This window comes from Amia ocellicauda, chromosome 2, assembly GCF_036373705.1.
Source record: "Amia ocellicauda isolate fAmiCal2 chromosome 2, fAmiCal2.hap1, whole genome shotgun sequence".
Classification (NCBI taxonomy): domain Eukaryota; kingdom Metazoa; phylum Chordata; class Actinopteri; order Amiiformes; family Amiidae; genus Amia; species Amia ocellicauda.
This window is the reverse complement of record NC_089851.1, coordinates 36194188-36212401: the sequence shown is the minus strand read 5'-3', so window position 1 is coordinate 36212401 and position 18214 is coordinate 36194188. Positions and strand designations below refer to the sequence as shown.

The 18214-nt window shown below is 38.1% G+C and overlaps 1 protein-coding gene across 4 annotated transcripts in view; it reads right to left on the bottom strand.

Moving 5' to 3' along the window:
- LOC136770258 (ATP-dependent 6-phosphofructokinase, platelet type) overlaps nucleotides 1–18214 on the bottom strand; it is a 42502-nt gene that overhangs the window by 6352 nt on the left and 17936 nt on the right. The window contains exons 6-17 of one of the 4 annotated variants that reach the window (XM_066723383.1): nucleotides 15729–15773; nucleotides 15475–15583; nucleotides 14177–14272; nucleotides 11587–11679; nucleotides 10798–10923; nucleotides 10179–10243; nucleotides 9535–9604; nucleotides 6848–6994; nucleotides 5555–5625; nucleotides 4964–5051; nucleotides 1130–1282; nucleotides 154–318 (exon numbers count right to left, since the gene is read on the bottom strand). In XM_066723383.1, the coding sequence (XP_066579480.1) occupies nucleotides 154–318; nucleotides 1130–1282; nucleotides 4964–5051; nucleotides 5555–5625; nucleotides 6848–6994; nucleotides 9535–9604; nucleotides 10179–10243; nucleotides 10798–10923; nucleotides 11587–11679; nucleotides 14177–14272; nucleotides 15475–15583; nucleotides 15729–15773 (1228 nt within the window). Of the gene's footprint in view, nucleotides 1–153; nucleotides 319–1129; nucleotides 1283–2480; nucleotides 2634–4963; nucleotides 5052–5554; nucleotides 5626–6847; nucleotides 6995–9534; nucleotides 9605–10178; nucleotides 10244–10797; nucleotides 10924–11586; nucleotides 11680–13458; nucleotides 13555–14176; nucleotides 14273–15474; nucleotides 15584–15728; nucleotides 15774–18214 lie in introns of all 4 variants that reach the window. The other 3 variants (XM_066723382.1, XM_066723381.1, XM_066723380.1) reach the window with 3 other exon arrangements.

Genomic DNA, 18214 nt, shown 5'->3' with positions numbered 1-18214 from the left:
TAACAGATTCCCTACTCTCTAGAAATAGACTGTGCAAGGGTTGACCTATAGACCCTGCAGGACTGGAGCTCTTCAGGCCCGTACTTGGACACCATTGGTGAAAGGTTACTACTTTTAGTACAACTATGGAAACAGTGTAGTAATCTGACATACCTGAAGGTCACGGATATCAAAGGGCTCCTCAAATATATAGGCAGCGTCTGCCCCGGCCGCCAGACCGCCAACACTGGCCAGATAGCCGCAGTATCCCCCCATGGTCTCAATGATAAAGACACGGCGCTTCGTCCCACTGGCAGACTGCTTGATCCGGTCACAGGTCTAACACACAAACACTGACAGTCAATACAGGCAGAACGGCACGTGCTCTGAAGAGAACTGGAAGACACTCAATTTCGTTTTTAAAGTCACTTGAAAATGTTACCGCTTGGAGGTTCTTGGTATCGCTTGGAATGCCTTTCAGGAAACCAAACTAAAAACTCCAACAGTTAACGCAGGACTATAGCCAAATATAACATTTTTAATTGCTTTTAATGGTCTTTTCCAAGACTGCTGTGCATTGCTCAGTGAGATTCTTGTAGTCTCTTTACTGTTTAAAGTGTAATATACCATTTTAATCTAAGCCAAAAGTGACTGAACACATCCACCAAGATTTATTAACACATGTAGACTCTAAATGCTTTAAAAAGAAACCCTTCTGCACTAACACATTAAACATCAATTCATACTTCATAGGAATCAGACAGTTTACTTAAAACATCAATGTCTTGTAAATTCCTATTTTGTAACTCAATTAGTACAATTTAACAATTTTCATTTACTTAAAATTACTTAAAGGTTTGTGGATAATGTGTTTTCACAACTTACAATATCACACATATATATTATTATTATTTTATTATTTTACTTTTTTACCCATTTCTATAGCTGTGTTTTTACTGGAGCAATCTAGGTACAGTACCTCAAGGGTATAACAGCAGTGTCCCCCACCTGGGATTGAACCCACAACCCTGCGCTCAGGAGTTCAAAGCCCTAACCACCCTGTTGCCCCTATAGTAGTACAGTATAGAAGTATGGTACTGAAATCCATTACTTTACATTCAAATTCAAAATGCTAAGAGATCTCCCTTACCTCCACAATGGCATTCAGAGCCGTGTCAGCACCAATGCTCAAATCAGTGCCTGGCACATTGTTACTAATGGTAGCAGGCAGCATACACAGTGGGATGCAAAACTCCTCGAAGGTAGCACGTGCCTCACAAAGCTGCAGCAAACACTCAAATGCCTGAAGCAGCAGTATAAAGCAGTACATCGTTAGGGTTAAGCACCTTCTCGTCTTGAAAGGTGTACCCTGTTTGAGACCCTTTCCGTGTGATAGCGAGTTTGGCTTCCCATTGGCATAGAAGAGAGGGAGTAGTATGCGGTGTGACACATACACGTTTACGCAAGGTGCGTTACGTTTGAAGCACAGATCTGAAATGTTGCGCTGAGGGCTGACATTGGCATATTCACATCCCGATGAACAGACGCAAGCTGTTCAGTAGAGTTACTGGTCATTACTTGTCATGGCCAAACATAGTCTGTGTTAAAAGCAAGACGGTGGCCGAGCATAGGTTAAGACAAGATTTGGCGGTGCCCAGGAAATGCTACTCTACTCAGGAAAATGGCTCCCTACATACTAGACAGTATGCTTAAGGATTCTCACCAAGCTTCATACATAAACAAAATGTTCTACAGCTTTCAACTAGACCAGATTTTATTTATTTTTGTTGTTTCGTTGTATGGGGGTTTGCTTACTGAGAATCCCAGCTTCATAACAAAGAATGAGGTAAATGGCTCATATGTGACATGCATGGCTGTAAAATTAGTAACAGAAAATCATTATTGATGATGCTTACGTATGATACGAAGCCACCGTTGGACAGCACGCACAACGGTGCGAAGGGCCGAAGGGTAGAGAAATGGACGAGGTGCATGCACTCGGGTTAGTAAACAATGAGCAGAGGGAAACATTGTATTAATGCCGTATGCCGACCACACGTCTTTGTATATGAAGCAAGCACAGTAAAGTGCAGGCCGAACAACATTGCGGGACTTAACATGCCACTTCACTGCATGCCTTTGGGTCACCACTTACCTGGGGGCCACTGAGAGCTGGGCTTTTCTTTACTAGCAATACCGAACCAGCCCACTGCAAGTACACAGATGATCTAGCAGCCAGGCCATCTGTTTTGTGCCTTCGTTTCATTATGAGATCATTTTTAGCTACACATTCAATATAGGCTGTGTAGGAACTGGCTGTCCCTCTAAATGTAACGGGAATACGGTTACCTACATCTCTAAAACATTATTGTTTAGGCACGTCTCTTCAGTGTTTGTAACAGGCTGAACGTGTGGCTGGTAAGTAAAAGCCCCAGCATCAATGATTCCCCGTTTCGCTCCTGTGTGGCCTAGTTAGTATGCAGTCTCCCAGCCAGACTTACATCAGTAATAGCGTTCAGAGCTGTATCTGCACCAATGCTGAAATCTGAGCCCGGTACATTGTTGGATACAGTGGCAGGAACCATAACCATTGGGACACACAATTCGTCATATTTCTCCCGGGCTGTTAACAGTTCCAAGAGTCCCAGGTAGGCCTGCACGGCAGAACCAGGTCAGTGTCGGGGGAAATGACAAGAATCAGTTAGAATGAGCTAATTAGAGAGAGAAGAATGGTCTTTCTGTCACTGGAGCTATTGTAGTGGCAGAGACATGAAAGGCGCCATAGGGAGAGCCAGAACTATCACAACGGACAGCGTGACACACAGAGGTACACATGACTACACAGAAAGAAAACTCAAAAAAATAAACAATATAGAAATGAAAACAAAAGCACACATATATATCAACACATCTATGTAAGCATGAAATGAATTTGAGTTCAGGTACATTCAGTTGCACATTCATTTCTTTCAGTGTTCATTTTGTTTTCAGTTTCTCCAAAATGAATTTTAACATTTTGATGTGAGAACTAGAATTCACTCCAAAATTAGAATATGATACTATGAACCAGTTACTTGATGATAATAACTCTAGTTATTATTACAATCTTCATCCCAGGTAATTTAACTCCACTGGCTTCATGTGAATCCTGTTAACTATTCATGTCAATCGCATTTTATTATTTTAATTTGACTTTCCCCAGATTGTGTGACTGTGTGTATTATGGTACTTTAATACACCTCCACATTCTCATTACAGACTGGTTAAAGCCATTTTAGATATTTCAGTGCTAAACATCTGTCCATATCGTTGTGTTCTACCATCTAGTAGGAGGACTATACTTGATGTAAAGCTGTTGAAATGAAGCATGTTCACACTGATTTAAACAGAGAGGATGTTTGAAGAGCAAGAAAGTAAAGGACATGTACACTCACCTAAAGGATTATTAGGAACACCATACTAATACTGTGTTTGACCCCCTTTCGCCTTCAGAACTGCCTTAATTCTACGTGGCATTGATTCAACAAGGTGCTGAAACCATTCTTTAGAAATGTTGGCCCATATTGATAGGATAGCATCTTGCAGTTGATGGAGATTTGTGGGATGTACATCCGGGGCACGAAGCTCCCGTTCCACCACATCCCAAAGATGCTCTATTGGGTTGAGATCTGGTGACTGTGGGGGCCAGTTTAGTACAGTGAACTCATTGTCATGTTCAAGAAACCAATTTGAAATGATTTGACCTTTGTGACATGGTGCATTATCCTGCTGGAAGTAGCCATCAGAGGATGGGTACATGGTGGTCATAAAGGGATGGACATGGTCAGAAACAATGCTCAGGTAGGCCGTGGCATTTAAACGATGCCCAATTGGCACTAAGGGGCCTAAAGTGTGCCAAGAAAACATCCCCCACACCATTACACCACCACCACCAGCCTGCACAGTGGTAACAAGGCATGATGGATCCATGTTCTCATTCTGTTTACTCCAAATTCTGACTCTACCATCTGAATGTCTCAACAGAAATCGAGACTCATCAGACCAGGCAACATTTTTCCAGTCTTTAACTGTCCAATTTTGGTGAGCTTGTGCAAATTGTAGCCTCTTTTTCCTATTTGTAGTGGAGATGAGTGGTACCCGGTGGGGTCTTCTGCTGTTGTAGCCCATCCGCCTCAAGGTTGTACGTGTTGTGGCTTCACAAATGCTTTGCTGCATACCTCGGTTGTAACGAGTGGTTATTTCAGTCAAAGTTGCTCTTCTATCAGCTTGAATCAGTCGGCCCATTCTCCTCTGACCTCTAGCATCAACAAGGCATTTTCGCCCACAGGACTGCCGCATACTGGATGTTTTTCCCTTTTCACACCATTCTTTGTAAACCCTAGAAATGGTTGTGCGTGAAAATCCCAGTAACTGAGCAGATTGTGAAATACTCGGACCGGCCCGTCTGGCACCAACAACCATGCCACGCTCAAAATTGCTTAAATCACCTTTCTTTCCCATTCAGACATTCAGTTTGGAGTTCAGGAGATTGTCTTGACCAGGACCACACCCCTAAATGCATTGAAGCAACTGCCATGTGATTGGTTGGTTAGATAATTGCATTCATGAGAAATTGAACAGGTGTTCCTAATAATCCTTTAGGTGAGTGTATATATATATATATATATATATATATATATATATATATATATATATATATATATATATAAGGTTAACTATAAGGAAACATAAGAATGGACAGGTAACAACATTGCTGTACTTTATAAGAATTAACATCTGAAAGTTGCCTCACTAGCATAATAAATATTATTTCTATAACAGGAACAAGTACATGCTACATACTATTTAAGAATAGAATTGGTGCAGGATTGCTACTTTAATCACTAAAACTAAACACAAAAAGTTAGATTTCAATTTAAAAGTAACAGTAGTTAACTCCTAGAGATCTTTCTAATATCTCAACTCTGAAATATGATTTACGTACCTCGAATCCACCAATAATGAGCAATGCATTGATGTTATGCATTCGCATTTGCTCAGCAATTTTCTCAAAGTGCTTTGCAGGAAGTGTTCTGGAAATTTCAAAAGGGACAGGAATTGTACAACATAGTATTTGAAACATACGCAGAGTGATCACGTGTGTGAAATTGTATGATTGTCGTAATGTAAAATCTACATAGTATTAAATGCTGACAAAGCTGTGTCATGTGTTAAGAATCGTCCTTTGTTTTTGTTAGTTTATGCTTATTGAGGACCACAGGTTCTTATGATGTTCATTCTACTCAAGAGAATTCAAGCTAACTGTTAACCTTTCATACACAAAGACCAGAGCTGATGGGCACCTAATCAGAGTCTCTTCGAACTTTTTTCTGGCCCGTCTCTCTACTAGATTTCCCTGTATGCTGTTTTTACCTAGCTAGCATATATCTGAATGTGTACCAGCTACCATATATTGGCAATATAATGTAATGAATGAATCAAGACACACAAAAAAAAAGAGATTCTAGTATTATATGGATATTAATAATTACTTCAGCTACTCAGTTGCTATGGAAATAAAAGCAAATGGCTTTACCGTTTGGTTCCTAATAAAGAGCCACCTTGACCAGTCCACCCTCCAACATCTCCCCATTTGATCTCCTTAATCTGAATAAAAAAAAATATATAAATGTTAATAATACCTTCTTTAAAAAACATTAAAATTCACTACCCAAAAATACATTCATAAATCATGATTTTATAAGTATTAAATGCATTTATAAACTACTCTGTGAATACTCCGTGGAAAAGTAAAACATGAAACCAACTTCTCTCTAATCAGTTCTACAGACCATAGCAAATGCAAATACATCACCTTGAACCTTAACAATGAGTCCAAACTTGCTATAATTTTTCATCCTAGATTATGCAGGCTGATTTCAATAACTCGGCGTTAAAGTGGGACTATTGTTTTTTGGCAATGTTTACATATAAGATTCAATTAAGTGTAAACGTGTAAAAAAAAAAAAGTGTGTTTTTAAATATACTCTTTTTCTGTTGATATTCTTAAAGGTTGGTGTCTTAATTTCTCATACGTACTTAAAGCGCTGTGCAACAACTGCCTGGTTAACAGTCACAGATCACAGTTTAAAAGCCATTGCCTTTACGGCCTTAGCTTGGGGCCGCAGTCAATTCGTGGAAGGTCAGAGAAGAATGTCACAGCCTTGCTTGCACTATGAGAGGAACTCAGTGAATGTAATTGGCTTACTGTAATCTCTGTTGCTTATCTTGCTGCCCGTGCTTATCATTGGACACTAGCAGCACCCATACCACAATAAAGGACACACGCTTGTTATTCTGTCATCAGCACAGGCAAGGTCACAGCTCTCATCCGGAGTCCATGAATCTGTAAGTGTTATTTATAATCCAAGCGGAACAATATCCCCATGGGGTTTTGGCACTGTAGCTTTTTAAACATGCTTTTTTTTCTTTTAATATATCAATTTTAACAATGTAATTATTGGTCTGATTTCCATTAAACACAAGGCATTGTCATGTTCATGAAGCAGATCTGCTATATTTTCACATTTAATTTAATTTAATAAAAATAAATCTCAATAAATATAACTCAGTCCCAGCATTATAATTAACCAGGCACACACAAGTATTTTTTTGTGTCTCAAGTAATACATGAAATATGCTCAACACTTAGGGAATCTACATTATTCCCTTAAGAAACTAAATCAGGAGCAATAGGCACTCCTTCAACTTGCACAAAGGTCTATTTATCTATAACTTATTTGTCAACACTGCCTTTCCCCCACTGCAAAAGCTAAATGCATCTTCATACATATGTAAACGCTGGCGCAGTAAGCTTGTCCGTACTAACCTGCCCCTTGGAGAACCCTTCGAATCCATCGCTCACAGCAAACATCTTGTGCCCCTCTGTGATGCCCACTCTCACGGCCGAGCGCACCGCGGCATTCATGCCCGCTGCCGGGGCACCCACGTTTAGCACAGCCACGTTGAAGCTGCTCTGGAGGCAGAGAGCAGATACACCGTCACACAGGTGGCCCCACTAGGGACCTCCGTAAACATGCAATACTTGACCCGAATCTCAGAAAACAACGGGAGCCCTTACTTACAGTGACAGCCACCGGACTCTACATCAGAGATGCAGTACTCACTCCAAGTATAGGAGAGCAAGTTTATTTTTGTTTATTTGTTTATCTTTGGGCTTCAAATCTAGAAATCTATAAACAAGTGGTTAAACTAGTGATTCAGTCTCCTGGACCTCTATCTGATCTCTCAATGACTTGCTTGAACCAGTTATTGAAATAGGTCTAAATGACCACTTGTTTCCAGCCCAAGCAGACTTGAAATCAAAGCTCTCTCGAACTAGGAGTGAGTATTACCAACGTTGGAGCATAAAATACTATATAAATACTATATAAATACTATTCTATAAATCAAGTACTGCATATTTATACAACCATCATATTGCTTTTGTACAGGACAGTTGATTCAGGGCATCTTAAATTGGAAGCCAATACAAGCACATGGCAAGGCTCTAGTAATACATTTTTACATAAGCAAATTCTACTTGCATGAGCATACATTTAAATCGGGTGACTACTAGGGATATCTATGCAAATGACTTTGCTTGCACTGAGCTGCACTGTAATGGAAAATACTGGGTGAAGAGGAACACATGACCCATAACTCTAGGAATGCTCTGCTGTGTTATGCAGGTAAAGCACAGCAATTCAGACATGCAACTGTGTTTAGTGTGTTGAGATCTAACAGTTGTGGTTGTAAATTGGAAGAAATGAAAGACAGGATAGGGTCAATTGCACTTAATACGAGGCTGTGTATTAAGCTACACACTAGCTATTACGGTTCTATCCCAATATCATCCCTAGATACCAGATAAAATACAACGAAAAAAGTGTGGAACTGATCCCCTGCTCCGTACTAACCATGGGATCATCCCCAGTTAGTATGCTGCTTTCAGTTCACTGCAATTGACCTATAAGCTCCTTGCCCTTTATTGACTGCAGGACGGTCTCCTGGGGGGGGGGGGGGCTGAATTGGCTGATTGGTCATCATGAGAATGCAGTCTGCATGCTGAGCTGTCATTGGTTGGTCAATCAATCAGCCAGACACCTAGTGGGCATCTCCAACTAAAGCTGTGCTGGTGACATTTTTAGTACTGACATACTGTTGACAATACACACATTTTTAACTGCGGTGAGGCCGTTTACTGGCACAGCCCTATCTCAAGCCTTATTAAGTTTCAGGTTAAGAGCTGCAGTTTAGTTTGGCTCAGTTTTACATTACTTTGTTTTAGTGTTATTTTTTTCCAGTTTATATAGTTTGTTTCCCTGATTTCCAGGCCAGTGTGTCAGCTTGTTTTCTTTATTATAAGCCTTTCTTCAATACACACTGTGTGATTGGTCCTCCCTAACTCCCATGGAATTGTGCCTGCAATGCCCTTATTATGGTGCCAAAAATCTTTAGAGATAAACAGAGTAAATTTCTGCACATTCTGTAAACTGATAGTGCCAGTATTTCAGTTAAAAAAGCTTATAAAACAGACATAGGTTTATAAGACTATAGCTATGTGTAACAACCTTTTTATAATTAAGCATAAGGTTAATTAATTTATGGTTTAAGAATGTTTAGGTACCACATTGAAAAGATTTACAAAGCTTATTTCCTGTGTGCCTGAACTGGCAAATGATTGCTGCATTATGGTTGTTTGTATTGCTTTAACACATTTTGGATCAAGCTTCATGATTATAATGAAGACTATAATGCATTAGTCCTAACAAATTTCAATATATGAAATATATGTCAACCACAGAGAATTAGACAACATTAGTCAAGTGGTCATTTGAAGGATCCTGACATTAAAATGGGTTGAATGTTTATGTCAAACAAATACTGCTCATATAGGTTTATTAATGGTTTGAAAGATGGAATGGTCTGTTATTTGCTGGTTGAGTAGGTCCTGTTGAAGGAGCACCTAATGGAAATGTACACTAAGAGTACTTGAATAAGGATACATTCCCATTGTATTTACTGGATAACGGGCCAGCTGTTCGATATCTACCTGCTCCTTTTTCAACAAAGGGAGACAGCAAATCAAGGCCAGACTGGGATATGCATCCATGTAGCTGTAAAACATGTTCCTCTGTTTCACACTGTTTGCACTGTGTTCTGATGAACAGTTTAAAGAGTAAAAAGCACAGCAGGGTTTTGAAAATTAGATGCAACAGCAAAGTTGCCATCTAGGCCATGCAAAGGGGGTGCTAATTAAAAATATACTAAAGTCTATGAAGGCACCTAATGCTGAACCACTGTGCAAATGAGTACGTACTATACATGAGTAGTCATCCTGACAGGCAAAAAAAAACAGAAACTTCTATTAGTCTCTCAAAAAGACCCTCAAATGGCTTTAAACGTGTCTTTGGTGCCAGATAACTGCTGTCAGATCCCAGGACGTACATTGTCGAAGATACAAGATTAAAGAGAAAGGTGAAAAGATACAAATGTTTTTGAGTTTAAACTTACATTTGGAAGCTCAGATTGTGGTTTCCGGTGAGCCAAGAGTTTGTAAGTATTTAAATTGTTTTCAAAACTCCTGGGTAAAAAGAAGAAAGTACAGAACATCCGATTAAATAAAACATACTTGATTAATATTTTCCATTGATCCTACTATATCCATCGGAAATGGAAATTGATTTTGTTAGAGCTCGACAATTCTCAAAATAACTCCTGCAGATGCAGGTGCAGCGTGATCACTCACTAGTTTTAGGGTTTCAGAAACTCATAACAATTCAATGTTTAAAAAGCTGCAGAGCTGGGGGTTTCCTCAGCCAAACAAAGGTGACCATTTGTAAGGCTTGTGGAACATCATGTGCAAGACTTGTAAGTATTCATTCTGGAGGTAGCATGAGTAAAATATCTACCGTCAACTCAGTAAAAGTGCCAGGGGATTTTCTAACCCAATAGAAGTACTTGCAGAAGTGTGTGATATGTGCACTGTACCTAACAAAGTGTTAACTCTGGAGGTGGCTTTCAGGTTCTTCAGATTTTGTATGTAAACCCAGCCATTGTCTGGCAATTTTGATTGTTCTAACTTGATGCATTGTTGGTTGGTTATATCATAGCTACCCTTACTTATGTCAAGATATAACTGCTAATCTTGACTTTACCTGCCGCGTAGTCTCACAGCTTCCTCAAATTTCTTTTCATCCATAGCTTTCTGTACCTCTTGTGTCTGTAAGGGGGAAGAAATGTGAGATGAGATTATAACAAAAAAAACAAGAAAACTTGAACACATATTTGGGATAAATAGATCATGTATATTAGATATTCCTTAGGTATTAAGAAGTAGGGAGAAATGCTTAGATGTGATGATGCATCCTTTCTTTCATTCTGATTGCAATATTAATGACAATGTAAGTACAAAAAACAGATCTTCAAATAGTGTTCTCATTGTTTCTTGTGGAAACAGACTCATTGAAGGGATTCATTTCAAGATTAACGATTTACAGTTTTTTAAATGAGACAAACTTTTAAATTTTTAATTTAAAACAAACTATTTAAAAATATGTATTTTTGTGAAGAGCAGTGGACAATCTCAACTGTGTCAAACTGGAAACTAATTAACAAAAAAACACTTCATCAGGTTTGAGGGAGAAAACAAAAAGCCACTTGTCCTGAGTACATGCAAGCTTTTGCAGTCTTTCGACATTTACAGCCAACACAGGCTACATTATCATCAACTTAAGAACAGAGCCAAAATCAGACTGGCCGCAGTCCAGACCTTACCATCTGCACACACTCCATAAGCGGCAGTCGGACTGACTGGTTTCCACACAGAGACACAACGCAGGCCGGTGTATCGGGGGATGCTTCTAAGAGAGCAAGAACAGCTTCAACTCCCATTCTGCTGGCCTAGGAGAAGCAGGGAAAACTTAGATGAATGCTATATGGTCTTCTAGTATCCAGTTTTTTTTTTTTTCAATTTGCATACAGTACTTTATTTGTGAGGAACGTTGGTGGCCCTATACACATGATATTGTGGTCTATATGTGTACTTTCCTAGTTTTCATATTAGAAAGTTATAGAAATAATTGTTTTGTGATATTCAAAAGTTCTGTATATTCTACATTCAGCTTTGTGTACAGAGCTGTTGCATTGAATAAAATTAAAGGCCAGTAGAATATAAAGGAAATTAGGCTCAGTGAAGGCTGCAGTTATAATAAATAAAATAAAAATTAATAAAAGCAGGAGAAATACCTGGGCTGGAGGTGAAATTGGATATTTATGCTTTGGAAAGGATTGTTTTCATTTTAGATTATCAAGACAGTTTTGTTTATACAATTAGTGAATAAATGTTGCTCTAGTTCAACTGTACCAGAGTCCTCATATTGTGCCTAAATCATTCAAGTAATAGTGTTTACAATGTAAACATGAGTTTGTGAAATTTAATCTCACTGGAGTGCTTAGCTGAAAACCAAAGAGTGTGGTTATTGCAAACCTCCTAATAGAGGGAAACAAAGGTTGTTTCTTCAGCCCTTTCTCTAACACTAGTCGAATACACCCATGTGAACTTACCAGGATCCTGTCAAAGGCGGAAGGGGTTCCTCCTCTCTGGACGTGACCCAGGATTGTGACCCGAGTGTCAAATCCCAGGCACTTCACCACAAGCTGCAAAAAAAGCCAAAGGTCACATTGAAATATCTTACTGTCCCCTGTCTCCTTCCCACAGGAGAGATCTGTAAATAGCTTGGGGTCAGCTCTCTCCAGGAGCGCACTCCATTGCGTCCAACCCCATGCTGTTTACTTTTCTCATTGCCCATCAACTGCATCTACAAACCTCTCTCACTATAATTTAAAATTATTTAAAATCAATAAAATAAAATAGAGCCTTAGAATTCAGACTAAACCATAGAATGAACCCATGGGTTTGTATTTTAAAGACAAACACTGATACTGTATATATATATATATATATATATATATATATATATATATATGGGGCACGTCTAAAGTTAGTTGGCCTATTAAAACAATGGTGATGGTATTGTGCAAACTGCACCGGGGTGTAATCTAATTTAGTACTTATACAAATAGGATCATGGTTATCATGTTCATATTAAACACGGTAGTGCACACAGCATGTTTTAATGTCTTGTATGTGTGGGAAGACAAGATGCATGGCTGCATGAAAATGTTTAGTGCTTAAGAGGCCAATATGACCATGCTTCCTCTGGTCCCATCTGTATGTACATAGTTTCATTAGCGGTATAGTTTTAACAATAGAGTTTTTGGATTGGGTACACTAAATTAATATGCACCCTGTACTGTATGTATGCGTTTATGTTTACATTTATAGGTAAAACACACACACACACTATATAAACTGATTTTTTCTCATTAGTAAATCCATCTTTCCCATTGCTCTTCAAATTGTCCAAGCCATATTTCCTGCAATATACTGATGCATATCTAGACATCAAGTGCAATTCAGTTAAATATTTTTCATATGCATAAGATATTGCTTCTAATAACTGAAATTAATGCAATGAAAATCTAAAGTTTGTCATATCCGTAGAAATTGTTGAGTTACAACAATCTTCTGTAACTTACCAAAAACAAAAGATCTGTCTAAACTAGACCTACCTCTAAAGAATGATTTATTACAAAGAGTTTATGTATATAAATATATATTTAAAAAAAATAATGCATTAAATATATAAATTATAATGCTTTGTTAAAACAAATCAGAAACCCATGTCATTCTCTACATATGCAAACACATTCTAGAATATCAAATACATTCATATTACACACATTCAGTTTTAACAAATCAAATGGGTATTAGGAAGAATTAGAAAAACATCAAGCTGAAAGTTATAGTAAAGCTAAATGCAAACAACACATGCAAAACTGATATTTTTTCTGTTGTGTTATTTGTTAGTTTTACTTATTTTGAGAAAGGAAAAAATGCTTAGCTTTTTTAGTTAAGCGTCTTAGCTATAGAAGTTGGTAACAGCATTCCTCATAAAGAAAGATAGCAAGACACAAGCAGGACAAAGTACTGTGTACATCACTAGTTCAGCTCCTGCAGGACCGGTGTGTAAAACCCACATGCTCATGACACTGAACTAATGCTGGGTGAGGTGAGATCACGTGAGTGGGTGAAAAAAAATGGTAGTTTAATGGGAATGGTGATAACAAAAACTCATTCATTTAAAGGAGTCAAAACGGCCAAAACTAAAATGTCACTCACTAAAACTTAACTTCTGCATTCATAAATGTACAGTTGAACTTGGAACTTGGAAAAAGAAGCACAAAATAAACGCAAGGCCAGAAAAGCAGTGCAGAAGAGATCTTACCCAGAGCACACTCGAGCGGTGAAACAGACAGGAGGTGTGTGCAAGGCAGCGGTCAGTGCAGGAGCTGTACTGCTAGGTAAGTACTTACATCCTTAATATGCTCTGAGGTAATATGTTTGTTCTTAGAATCAATCGCCCCCTCCGCTACAATAATGATATTCAGCCTTTTCTTTCGTGCACGATTCTAAGAGGATAAAAACACATGACAGAAAAAAAAGCTTTGCATAGGTTTTATAAAAGTTGGGTCACCGTTCTGCTCAAATAGCGTCATGCCCCAGGAGTCGGTAAACCTCGAGTCAGTGACACATTTTGCTCTTCCATTGTCATGTGGAAATAATACTGAAGGCAGTAAAAGTTTTCCACTCTTCTAAATAAGAGAAAAATATAGTCACTGACACAGGAAAATCATAACTCAAGCCTTTGCGGAATTCACAAGAGAGTTTTTAACGACCAGACGCAACCGGGTTTACAGTCACATGCCTTCAACAGTGACTCAAGCCAGTGAAGCCAATCTGAAGAACAAATCCACTGTGATTCTGGACTAACCACCTGACAAACCACCTTTATTTTATGTTTATACTTTCATAAGTATTCAGATAGCTGATGTGATTACTGGGTTGGTTTTAAACTTCAGGCTTCGGACTGCCAACACAGTTGTGAGGTTGTGGTAATAATTCCTCCATGAATTCTGCAGAGCCTTAATCCTAACACGACGTGTGGCGCCTCCTTGCTGGGGATGTGACTATTCTGCAGCTGTGAACACACTTTTCTTCACCTGATGCTCCTTGGCACGCTCAGGTACTCACATCCTTGACAATATTAGAAGTAATTGCTTTCCCATGTCTGTCAAGGGCTCCTTCAGCAACTATGATAATGTTCAACCGTGAACCACGGGACCGACTCTAAACAATGAGAGAAACACTGCAGACATGAACAGCTTTTATGTGGGTAAAAATAAGATACACACAATGGTCTCAGCTACTCTAATGTAACATTAAGGATGAATCTAAGAAAAAAAATCATATACAAAAATAATCAAGACATAGTTAAAAACACATTTATCAAAGATTAATGAGCAGACTCTTTGAAAGACTAGATAATTTAAATGGTGGGAAAACACATTATTTTCCTGTTTGCTGCATGTTCATTCTGCTGATGTTTCAGCTACAGTTAGGCTATGTGACGATGCTGCATGATAAATTCATATACTTATTTATTTAAATCATTTTCAAAGCTGAACAAAGGGATACCAGAGATGAACAAGTATACACCCATAGTGCTTCATTGTTTACATATGGACTACTGTACCCACACTTCTTACTGCGGGATGTCCATAAACTATTAATGTTGGAATAACAAATATTAAAGTACAATAACCAACAGAGTACAGGATATGATCAGGACATAAATTAAATACAGTTCAATGCACAAATTATTAACCAATCCTTTATATACAGGTTTGTATAACAAGTATGTCTTTAGTTTAATATACCAGGACCTACTAAAAATGAATAGTCATTTACCTTATTGGATCTTATTTTACCTTACATCCTATCTTTAACAAAGCTGAAAAGATTTTTGCATCAAGATCAAATAATAAATTGTAGACTAACACAGAGGATGTAGTAATTTGTAATACTGTTTACATCAAAAGAGGACTATTTTAATATAGTGCATTCCACTTAATATACCTAAACATTTTTCCACACCTTTTACATTTTTCATGATTTTAAAAAAAAGCTTTTAATGTAAAAATAGGAATAACTGGTCACATCTGTACATCTGGAATTTGCACCAGTTAGTCTAGTAATTGCCTGTGCTGAGTCACAGTTCTCTCATAAAGGTTCAGCAAAAGAAAAGCACAAGCCAGGAAGCACACTACTTGTAGCTCTCCAGTCTATCCCCAGGCCTGCTGACCAGCATTGGGGTGGAAAATGAATGGCTTGGCACGACAAATCCATCTTGCTACTTCTTGTGCAGCCAGTGTAAGTCTTTCAGCGAGTAACTGTAACTGCATATACTGAATATCCCCTGATGAAATATTTATATATTAGCTGTAGGCTCCTGGCTATGTAAAACCTTTTGGACAGCGTGAGCTCATTACCTCTGACAATTTCTGGCACATCTGCTCCTCCCAGCCGTCCTCGGGGGGCATCTCGGGAATGAGCACCCAGTCGGCTCCGCAGGCTAAGGCACTCACTAGAGCCAGGTATCTACACCGCAAACAACACGATGTCATCACAAGACCTGAAGCACTGAAAGTCACTTATTTGTAGGCCAATCATAAACCAACAGCTCCAGTTTGATACGCGCAGTCTAGATGTCTGAAATGTATGGTTTCAAACCAATTCTCCTTACCCACAGTGTCTTCCCATAACCTCCAAAACAAATGTTCTCTGGTGGCTGAAAGCAAAAAAAAGAAACCCTATCAGTTGACATGCTGGCAGTCCAGAATCAAGTAACACACTTTTAAAAGGAAACATAGCAGAAAGGAAGCAACAACAAAACACTATACACATATGTTACATATTTTTGTAGGCGGTTAGTATGGGAAATATGTTCTCTTGAATCAATGCATTTAGCTGAGTAAGAGTTTCTGAAATCAATTCAGTAAGTTGCCTATTAGACATTATATCAGTACATATAATTAATTGAATTGTAGGCCACAGTGTGTGTGCATAATCCACTGTATTACATATGTTTTTAAAGGTAAAAAATAGATCATACAAAACTAGGACAATTTGTATATTTGGAACGCATGTGTTGAACAGAATGTAATTACAGCCCAAATTGTAAACAGTAAGTGATCACTGTGACATAATATTTAATCAGTAAAGATCAGACTATCTTTTATAGAAACTAATGCCTCTGTTAGAGTCATAGATGGGATTGACTCACACAAGAACAATCTTAAAATAATCTTACAGCAAAAGCACTGTAACTAAATACAACACTGATTAAACAAGAAGTCTATTCAGTTCTGAACTACTTCACATTACTGTATAATAGTAGAATATACCAGTGCTTAATTTACCGATGCTTCACACTGTGCAAACTATCAATACTGGATTATATATGTATAAACTCAACAACCTTTTATGCAAAGATACACTGCATATTGCAGCACTGTTATAGTTATTAAATTGTCAAAATTATGCTTGACATGAAGGGAATATAGGATGTTTACCTATAACAGAAATAAAGGTTTGTTTTAAATTATTATTATTGACTACACAGTGTACAAATATAAATCTGAGTGCAACTAATAAAGTCTTTAATTTGCGTTTTTCATCCCCTGAGGTATGGCTACTGCCAAAATGCATTGGGAGTACAATGTGTTTACATTCATTTTAAATGTTCTTCAGTAGATAACATTATATTTTATAGGGCCGTACCCAACTCATAATGTTGTCAGTCGAATCGGATCTGGCTGTTCAATACAGAGATTCGACTATTCATTCCTTTTTTCTTTTTTGTTCATAATAGACTATCTGGCAATCACAAAATCCATTGGCATGAGTTTCAGTGATGATTTCGACCACATTAACATCAGCAAATGCAACAGAGTCATGGGAACATATTTTTTGCATTTAAAAAATCAACAGAAGACAGCTGCATATGATGCAGGATTTGAATCGCAGTCTATTTTAATTGCCGACAACTTCGGGCTACCATATGGATTTGTCAGAATAAAGTGACAGGCAGACAAAATGTTTTGTTTCATTGTAAACATTAAAAACAACGTGTAATCACGTTTAATTTACCTTTTGAAAATAAGGTAAAGCAAACACGTGAAGATTTTGTATTTCTATTGGTCTGTTTCTCTCGAAACAGTAAATTTAGCCAGTGGCGGCTAAATCTGTCAATCATACCAGCCACTTTGGCGGGTAGCCAACAAGTGTACGGGAACTCAACTTGTTTTAATTTCTCATAGTGCACTGGTCGGTATGTTTCGAAAAGTGTTTTCGAATTATAATAGTTGCCTTGACAAAGTTCATATTCGCACAATCGGTGTAACTCTACAGGTCTGCGCATATCTGCGGAAATTTGTGCTACAACATGCCCCATGGCTTCCTAGAAGCACATGAATAATAATGAAGCACGTGTATAATAATGTGCAGTGCAATTAAACTACCACGAATCTACAGCTGGGATGTTAACCCACCTAAAAGCCAAACACCCTTCTGCGAAACTAGCAATGACAGAAAAGGAATGAGGAGCAACAAACGCATGAATACACACACAGCCGGCTATTGCTCTTTATTCTGTATTCGCTGGAACTCGAACGCAAAGTTCTGCTTCCGAACACAGAGCCGCAGTCTGAGTGTGGTTAATTGGACAGGAAAAGTCAATCGTTTAGTCAAGTAGACTGTATAAATTAGCTAAATAGATAGGTCTTATACATTTTGTATTTCGCTGTTGTGACCGGAAAACATTGCCCCAAGGATGCTACTGTTAAGGCATTGTCGTTGCAGCTCACATTGCTAAACTAGCAAATGAATGAAAATGTATAAAAATTGAAAAATAAAACCATATTGGTCGGTCAGTTACAGACGTAATGGCAAAATTTTCCTTTATAAACAAACAGTCAGAACCTTTATGGTTAATTTGAAATTGTGACAATAAAAAGTTGTGATAATGTCAGGCAACAATAATAATATGAGAGTTTACAGGTCTGCTGTTATTATACCATTTCCATATGTCTTCTAATAATGCATTTTTACATAGATATTTATTTAACAAAGTTGTTGTGTTAGATAAGTATTAATCAATTACGACGTATTAATTGATGGGGAAACAATAGAGATGTGTATGTTTTGCTGCGTAGCGGAGATTCTGCTGAA